General features: G+C 39.0%; 1 protein-coding gene across 1 annotated transcript; it reads right to left on the bottom strand.

The window, feature by feature from the left end:
• Positions 1-314: 314 nt before the first annotated feature.
• Positions 315-9,579, bottom strand: LOC123619719 (E3 ubiquitin-protein ligase RNF4). The gene is made up of 2 exons (XM_045524358.2): positions 9,423-9,579; positions 315-4,391 (listed from the first exon to the last, which is right to left on the bottom strand). Exon 2 carries the CDS (start codon positions 4,126-4,128, stop codon positions 3,562-3,564), a length of 567 nt encoding a protein of 188 aa, XP_045380314.2. The 5' UTR covers positions 4,129-4,391; positions 9,423-9,579; the 3' UTR covers positions 315-3,561.
• Positions 9,580-9,828: the final 249 nt, after the last annotated feature.

Here is a 9,828-nt window from a genome sequence, read left to right as displayed (position 1 = left end):
CAACAAATGTCTAAAACTATTATAAATAAGTCTGGCAGAAGACCCTGTTGTCCTTGACCAGAATGCCTTGTTAGGACCTAACGTTGTCTACTAGAAGTCCGGGATTGGAGGGCACTAGGATAGCAGACCTTACAGACAGAGGCCTCCCTGAGACTCTGCTTGACGCTAAGTATCTCTGTGGCTATCCAAGGAAACCAGTAGGAAAGAACGGTTGGGCGTGCGTGTGCATTTGTGCAAGTTCTGCTGTTGCTCCCTGCTCTCACTGCAGGGAAATCATCATTTTAGAGAAAAAACAAGACACTGAGGCAATGATATCATGGAAACCTAACTTACTTTATTAACACTCCCTGGGATAGTCATCCCAGTATGCAGATTAATATCAAATCAGTGGGACCTAATTGATGTAGCTAAGGAAATGACCTAAAAGTTTATTCATCTTAACAATTTTAGGTTCTTGGAAAGTAACTTGTTTCTTCTGGCGGGTATATTTAACATTCGCAGCCGGGATGAATTTAATGTGGGCCAGACAGTAGAAAGGCTAGCCCTTGCTGAAAGGTGGCTCTGACTCCTCCACTCTGTCTCTTACCCTCTTTCTTAAACAGCTCATTTTTAATCTGTGGTTGATGAAATCCAGACATGTTGCAGCTCAAGAAATTTGGTTTTAGTCTTCTGCTGTAACCTCAAGGAACATCAGGAAACAACAAACGAAAATTGCCAGATTCTCTCACTGTGAGACTAACTTGGTCTAAGGCTAGGTTAGTTATTAAGTGGATAAATTTGATTATCCAAACTCTTCCAATCTCATTTCTTTCTACTCTGGCCAAATGAACTTCCACTTTTCCAAAAAGATGCCTGAAAGCTAAATCCAACCTGCCACAACTGCTCCCTGGATTCTTATCATTGCCACCTCAGATCAACAGTCATCTCCCAAGAGCTGCCATAGCTCAAAAAGCTTTGCACAACTCTGCTGGCTGTGCTAAAATGAAACTGTTAACATCAAGGGCAAGAGAGTACCAGTGCAGTACCACATTCCTCAGACCAAGGTTACTTCATCATTTTTCATATACACTTCATAAAGTCACTTCTACTTTGAGAAGAAAATCAACACCAGGATCTTTCCTTCTAATTCTACCTCCATATTCCACCCCCACCCCAGCCCAATTTTCAAAGTATTTTCAACCTTCACTGATATTATGCTGAATCCTTAAGAATCTTTCTCTAGAGGCTCTCCTTTAGAGCCTTTAATGGTTCTTTACCAACTGTAGAATAAAATCTAAACTCCATAACATAGCACACATGCTCTACTCATGATGTGGACTTATTCTTCTTTTTTAGCTTTAGTTCTCACTTCTTCCCACAGCCACGCACAATAGGCAGCCAAAGTATTCACACTAATATGCCCGGTGACAGCTCCCTTCAACTCTTGCTCTTACATCTTGTTGGGTTCCTGCTCTTGCCTAGATGTATGCCTTGACTGCCTGTGATGAATGGAGTGCCTAGTACTGTGCCTGGAACATAGCTATTGTTTAATAAATAGTAGGTGTCATCATTAATACCTTCTTGCTTTAATTCTGAAAAGAGGTAATACAAGTCATGCTCCCACTAAAACAAGCCCTTGATCTCTGCCTTGCTTATATTCCAAATTTCCCTATCAAACTTTCCTCCCTGATGAGCTAGGCTAGCAATGAAGTAATAAAAGTCAGTGTCCTCAAACATATCTGTGGTGATAATAATCAAAAAGTTGGTTGCCTGTGGGAGATGGGAATTGACTAGATGGGAACTTTCTGGAATGATGGGATTGTTCTATATTTTGATTGGTCATATCAATGTACCTATTTGCCCAAACTCATCTAATTATATACTTAAGATCAGTGAATTTTTCTGTCTGTAAAATTTATCTCAGTTTTTCCGAAAAGTCAGAATTCCCTCTGTTTTTTCCCCTAAAGCAGAGATCAAAAACTCAAATTTGTCTATATGAGTTTGGCAGGTTAAGGTAAATATGTAGCAGGTGGGGTAGAACACAGCAGGGACGGTCAAGGGCTGCTGGCAAGAGTATGCTCTTTTTCTTTAGCACGTCGACAATACATGCAAAAGCAGAATCTATATTTAATAGGCACCTCGGGTGTTTCAGTCATTAGCCAAGTTTGTGATACACTGTGCTATGTCACAGAGCAATTAATAGTCTCAAAACTGGAGTGCACAAGATGATCTATTGAAATGTAGGAAGTTCTACATCTAATATTTAGAACTTTTTTCCTTTTTTTTTTAATTTTCATGTTATTTTTCTTCCTCATTTCATTTTAGAACATATAAAGAAACCCACAGAAGGGCATATTCCGTATTTATCGTGCATATCCTGTGGCAAGTCAAGCAGTTGAGGTCTGGAATATGGGACTTCCCGAGAATGCTGTGTGTAGAACAGACGTAACACTAGGATGGGCAGACTGAGCCTCCATGGAGGAAAGCAACACTGCTACAACCATTGTAAGTAAAGAACAAAGTTTACTGCACCTTTCATTCTAAGGGAAACGGAGAGAGCACAGTAAAAATCACATCATCTCTAATTCTAAAGTGCAGACTGAATTGTGAGTCCTATGGGATTTTCTTCAAAAGAAAAAAGAGCTATATATGTGTGTATGGGGGTGGTGGGGGATGGGCAGTGGTGAGGAGCTTTTCTCAAGACCTGTGGCCCAGCCAGGCTGCTGCAGCAGCTAGGATGGTGACACAGTGACATATTTGTTCAAGAGAACCATGCTAACTTGCTGATTAGTTGACTACAGAGGTGGAAGGCAGGCATACCTGTAAAGCCTAGGTGAAAGCAGCTTCTCTCTGACACGGTAGGTCAGAGAGCATAGAACCACAGCTCCAGATTCTAGTGTGCCTAGGCAACAACTCAGACTGGTTTCAAAGGCCACTAGGAGTCCCAGCAGGACATGATGCCTGCCCGTATACCTACCTCCACCCTGCTGGTTGGGGAGGTGGTCAGAAAGGACTGACTTCCTTCTACTCCAATGGAGTCAGGAAATCCAGAGAAACCAGGAGATATCACCCTGCCTGGTCCATTAATTAAAATAAAGATTCCATTGCTCTAAACAAGACCCAGTATAATGGTTGCTTAAACAAGAATGAAGTTTCTCTCTCAAGTAAAAGCCCAAACTTGTAGGTGGCTCTGGTTTGCAAAGTTGTCAGTCTCTCAGATTCCTTTGATCTACTTGCTCCAGCATCTCTAGGATGTTGCCTTTATTCACATGACCCAAAATACCCACATGTGGCCAATTGAAAATAGATTGCTATGAGGAAGAGAGGAAATTTTGCTTTGAGGACAATCACCAGTCTCTGGCACACTATGACAACCAAGTCCAGCCCTGGAGCATTAAACAAAATGAATTGAAAGGTAGTCTCACAGTGTGTGGGAAATGAAAGTTTTTATATACTCCAGAGAGCAATTTTTAAAATCAGGTTTTTTGAGTTCATTGCACTGAATTCCAACAACCCATAGTTTCTGCATAAGGACATGGAAAAATCTAGCCACGCTGTTTGTCCAGAGCAACATGGCACACATCATATATAAATGCGGTGGTACTGATGGCAGCTGATTTTTTTCAAACAAACTGGGCAATTTTTAGTATATTTAAGGGAATTGCAGAGGCACTGACTACAGAAGATGTGGCCACATTCTGTAGAGTAGATTTGTCGTTTACTTAGTTCAATCTCCGAGTACCCATCCATACATATTCGACACCGGATATAACCAGGTACTGTGCATTTTAAAGTTTTTTCTTCCAGGACATTATGGTAGGCACTGTTGGTCATGTAAACATCTCTGTCCCTTATTAACCCCTCATCACTGCTTACCACACAGCTTCCAGTTTGACCTTGGAGTGACCTTGTGTTTCCCCTTGCTCTCCTCCTTTCTTCAGTAAACACAACAGAGTCATGGTGAGTTAGGTCAATCACTGCAGGTTCTAGAGATTCACAGGTAAGGTCAACTATTTCATCATTTTCCCCAAGATCTATCAGTTCTGCTTCCAAGGTCACCTCAGGAGTTGTGTCTCCTTCCCCAGCTGTACGGAATTCTCGTGCTTGTCTGAAGTTCACCCTGTTACCATAGCACATTCTTGTGTTCATTGTGCTTTTTGGACCCAGTCTTCAGAGAAGTAAGTGACCTGTGCCAAAGTTTACAGAAAATGCTAAAGTTCTCAATGTCTCACAGCTGTTGGTCAGTCACTCTCTTACTTACAGAATAATTTAGAACCAAGATTTGCCAATATGTTTGAACTCTGATTCTAGTTCCATTCCTGTCTCCACTTCCTCGACTGCTGTGTTCCCACAGTGATGTGGGGTGAGTCTTCTGGGAGCCACATATGAGAAAGCTCAATCTGAATTTTTAACTGAAAAACATGAGAGAAAAATTAAATGTTAGTAATATTTAAGATTGACAGCAGTATAAAATACATAGAGATATATAGACAAAAATGTATACTGAAAATTTTTGGTAACTATGCATTAAACAAGTGGAAATGAATGAAATAGGGACTTTAAAAAAATATATCAATGAAACTAAGGGCTTGTTCTTTTAAAAGATAAACAAAATTGATAAACCTTAGCCAGACTTATCAAGAAAAAAAGAGGGACCAAATAAAAGTAGAAGTGAAAAGGAAGGTACAACTGACACCACTGAAATATCAAAGATCATAAGAGATTACTACACATAATTATATGCCAATAAAATGGACAACCTAGAAGACAACTTCCAAATGGACAAATTCCTAGAAATGTACAATCTCCCAAGACTGAACCAGGAAGAAGTAGGAAATGTGAACAGACCAATTGCTAGTAATGAAATTGAATCAGTAATCAAAAAACTCCCAACAACAACAAAAAAAGTCCATTACCAGATGGCTTCACAGGTGAATTCTACCATTTAGAGAAGAGTTAACACCTATCCTTCTCAAACTATTCCAAAATATTGTAGAGGAAGGAGTGCTTCCAAACTCAATCTACAAAGCCAGCATCACCCTAATGCCAAAACCAGACAAAGATATCACAAAAAAGAAAATTACAGACAATATCACTAATGAACATAGATACAGAAATCTTCAACAAAATATTAGCAAATCAAATTCAACAATACATTAAAAGGATCATACGTTATGATCAAGGGGAATTTATCCCAGAGATGCAAGTATGGTTCAATATCCACAAATCAATCAATGTGATATAACACATTAACAAATTGAAGAATAAAGATCATATGATCATCTCAATAGATTCAAAAAATCTTTTGACAAAATTCAACATTCATTTATGGTAAAAACTCTCAATGAAGTAGGTATAGAAAGAACATACATCAGCATAATAAAGGCCATATATGACAAGCCCATAGCTAACATCATACTCAGTGGTGAAAAGCTGAAAGCATTTTATCTGAGATCAGGAACAAGGATGCCTGCTCTTGCCACTTTTATTCAGTATAGTATTGGAAGACTAACCACAGCAATCAGATAAGAAAAAGAAATAGAAGGAATCTAAGTTAGAAAGGAAGAAGTAAAACTGTTACTCTTTGCAAATGATATTATACTATACATAGAAAATCCTAAAGATGCCACCAAAAAACTACTAGAACTCACCAATGAATTTGATAAAGTAGCAGGATACAAAATTAATATACAGAAATCTATTGTGTTCCCATACACTAAGAATGAGTGACCAGAAAGAGAAATTATGAAAACAGTCTCATTTACAAATGCATCAAAAAGAATAAAATACCTAGGACTAAATATAACTAAGATGACACAAACATATGGAAAGATATACCGGGCTCATAACTGAATACTGTTAAAATGACCATATTAACCAATGTAATCTACAGATTCAGTGCAATCCCTATCACAATTCCGATGTCATTCTTCACAGAGCTAGAACAAATAATTCTAAAATTTGTGTGGAAACCCCTGAATAATTAAAAACCATCTTGAGAAAGGAGAACAAGTTAGAGGCATTACATGCCCTGACTTCAAACTATTCTACAAAGCTACAGTCATCAAAACAGTATACTAGCACAAAAACAGACATATAGATCAATAGAACAGAATATAGGGCCACACTTATATGGACAATTAATCTAGGACAAAGAAGGCAAGAATATACAATGGGGAAAAGACAGTCTCTTCAACAAATAATGTTAGGATAGAAAACAAACTTATGGTTACTGGGGGGAAGGGAGTGGGAAGGAATAAATTGGGAGTTCAAGATTGGCAGATACTTACTACTATATACAAAATAGATAAACAAGTTTCTACTGTGTAACGCAAGGAACTATATTCAATATCTTGTAGTAACCTATGTTGAAAAAGAATAGGAAAAGGAATATGTGTGTGTGTGTGTGTATGACTGAAATGTTATGCTGTATACCAGAAATTGATGCCACATTGTAAACTGACTATACTTCAATTTAAAAAAGAAAAAGAAAAGAAGAAATAAATAATGTTGGGAAAACTAGACTGCTACATGCAAAAAACAAAACTGGATTACTTTCTCACACTATGCACAAAAATTAATTCAATATGGATTAAAGACAAATATAAGACCTGAACCATAAAATTTCTAAAAGAAAACATAGGCAGTAAGCTCTCTGACATTAATCTTAGTAATTTTTTTTGATATGTCTCCTCAGGCAACTTAAAAAAAAGCACACACACAAATGGGACTGCATCAGATTAAAAAGCTTTTGCACGGCAAAGGAAATGATTAACAAAATGAAAAAGCCACCTGCTGTATGGGACAAGATACTTGCAAATGATATATCCAATAAGGGGTTAATATCCACAATATACAAAGAACTCATATAACTCAACATTTAAAAAAAAAAAACCTGATTTTTAAAATGGGCAGAGGATCTGAATAGGCATTTTTTCCAAGGAAGACATACAGATGGCTACAGACACATGAAAAGATGCATCAGGGAAATGCACATCAGAACCACAATGAAATATCACCTCACACCTGTCAGAATGGTTCTTATCAAAAAGACAACAAATAAATGTTGGCAAGGGTGTTAAGAAAGGGGAATCCTTGTGAATTGGTGGTGGTAATGTAAATTGGTGCAGCTTCTATGGAAAACAGTATGGAGATTACTTTAAAAATTAAAAATAGAACTATCAGGTGATACAGCATTTCCACTCCTGGGTATTTATCTAAAGAAAACAAAAACACGAATTAGAAAAGATACATACACCCCTGTGTTCACTGCAGCATTACTTACAATAGCCAAGATACGGAAGCAACCTAAATGCCCATCAATACATGACTGGATAAAGAAGTTGTGGTATATGTATACAATGGATATTACTCAGCCATAAAAAAAGAATGAAACCTTGCCATTTGTGACAACATGGATGGACCTAGAGGATATTACATTAAGTGAAGTAAGTCAGACAGAAAAAGACAAATTCCACTTATATGTGGAACCTAAAAATCAAAAAAAATTGGATAAACGTAACAAAATAGAAACAGAGGTATAATTACAGAGAACAAGTAGGTGGTTACCAGAGAGAAGGGGATGGAGGAGGAAAGAAATAGGTGAGGGAGATTAAGAGGTACAAACTTCCAGTTGCAAAATAAATGAGCCATGGGTTAAAAAATGTACAGTGTTGAGAATATAGTCAATGACTATGTAATATCTTTGTATGGTGACATTATAACTAGACTTATGGTGACTTTTAAAATATATAGAAATATTGAATCCCTATGTTGTGCACCTGGAATTAAAATAGTGTTATAGGTCGATTATACTTCAAAAACAAACTCATAGAAAAAGAGATCATATTTGTGGTTACCAAAGGTGGGGGGGTTGTGGGAAGGGAAACTGGATGAAGGCAATCAAAAGGTACAATTTTCCGGTTATAAGATAACTAAGTGTAATGATGTAATGTAAACATGATAAATATAATTAACAGTAGAATGTTTTATATATAAAAGTTGTTAAGAGAGTAAATCCTGAGTTCTCATCACAAAAAAATTTTTCTATTTCTTTAATTTCATCTATATGAAATGACAGATGTTCACTGAACTTACTGTCATAATCATTTCATGATGTAAGTCAAGTCATGCTGTACACCTTAAGCTTATATGGTGCTGTGTGTCAATTATATCTGAGTAAAACTGAAAGAAAAAAATAAGTGTTGGCAAAGATGTAGAAAAATTGGAACTCATACACTGCTGGTGGGAAGCTAAAACGGTGTGGCAGTCTGGCAGTTCTTCAAGATGCTAAACATATAGTTACCATATGACCCAGAAATTCCACTTCTAGGGATATATCCAAGGGAATTGAAAATTTATGTCCATACCAAAAGTGTATGTGAATGTCTATAACAGTATTATTTATAATAGCCAAAAAGTGGAAGCAACCCAAATGTTCATTAACTGACAAATGAATGAACAAAATGTGGTATATTCATGCAATGTAATATTATTCAGCAATAAAAAGGAATAAAAGTGCTGATAACTTGCTATAATATGATCTTTGAAAACATCATACTAAGTGACAGAAGCCAATCACAAAAGACCACATACTGTATGATTCCATTTATATGATATATCAAGAATAGGCAAATCTATAGAGACAGAAAGATTAGTGGTTCCTTAGGGCTGAGGGGATTGGGGAGAAATGAGGGAGTGATGGCTAATCAGTTTCTCTTGGGGATGATGAAAATGTTCTAAAGTTGAGATGATGGCCGCACAACTCTGAATATACTGAAACCGGCTGAGTGGTTTGTGGATTATATCTTAGTAAAGCTTTAACCAAAACATCTAAGATGCCTTAGAAATGTTACACAAAACTGTGAAATTCTCTAAATTTAGACACAAGCCCTAGAACCTGGTGGGGAAGTGTGGAGCTCCAGAAGATAATGGGGGGAGCCCAGAGGAGGGTGCAGTGCTCAACGGTCCACCAGATGCGCCGACCTGAGGCAATCCTTAGTCTTGGACCCCAACCCCCACACACACGCACACACACATCTGCCTTTCGTCGGGTCGCTACTTCCTTGAGCCACCTGCCCCTCCTCCGCTCTGTGTCCAGGGAAAGAGAAACCTCAGGATGACATCGAGCAGCCCCGCAAAGCAGTGCCAACCACTCATCCAGCAGCTCGTCAGTGACCTAGATGTTTCGTCCTGTTCTGCCCAGTCCTGCCTAGGTAGCTATCCAACGGGAATAGAACAGGAAGCGTGCGCTCCAGCGGCCTGCCACTTTACGGCCTCTCCGCGGCTTGTCGGTCCGCTCAGGACTGAGCCTGAGTGAGCCGAACCCGAATACCTGTCTACACTGGACCGAGAAAAAGATCCAAGGAGCCAGAGGCCAGGATATACCGATTTATAGAAAGGGAGAAGCAGAGGGAGGGAGCAGCCCCGGAGCGGGTACTCACGGTGGACGCGCCCAGGCTTGCAGCAGCGCCCAGTGAAGCACGGGTGCAAGGTCAGGAAGCCGGGAGCCTCGGCGCTTGTTCCCAACCACCGGATGGCGGAAAACACCGGGGTTTTCCTCTCCTTTTAACCCGCTATTTTAGCTTCTCAAGTGCCCAATCAAAATCTGAGTCCGTGGTAGCTCGTCACCAGTTTCTGGGCAGAAAGTGCCGTTCCAGGTTAGAAAAAGGGACTTTCCCGTCCCAAGCCTTTCTCCGAAGTCTCATGTTTTCCGAGAAAGGGGAAGGGCCAGGTTGTTGTGGGCTTTTCTTCCCCCACCTAGTCACTAGATCAGCAACTCTCACATTCTAGAAAAATGGTTCTCCGTGGAGGCAGTACGCCTCTCCAGCAGAGGTTTTGGAAATTAAT

Source organism: Camelus bactrianus, chromosome 6, assembly GCF_048773025.1.
Source record: "Camelus bactrianus isolate YW-2024 breed Bactrian camel chromosome 6, ASM4877302v1, whole genome shotgun sequence".
Taxonomy (NCBI): domain Eukaryota; kingdom Metazoa; phylum Chordata; class Mammalia; order Artiodactyla; family Camelidae; genus Camelus; species Camelus bactrianus.
This window is presented reverse-complemented; position numbering and strand designations above follow the sequence as displayed.

Bases quoted from the DNA above. Each gene is read 5' to 3' on its own strand.
- LOC123619719 (XM_045524358.2), bottom strand. From the start codon at position 4,128: ATGAACACAAGAATGTGCTATGGTAACAGGGTGAACTTCAGACAAGCA.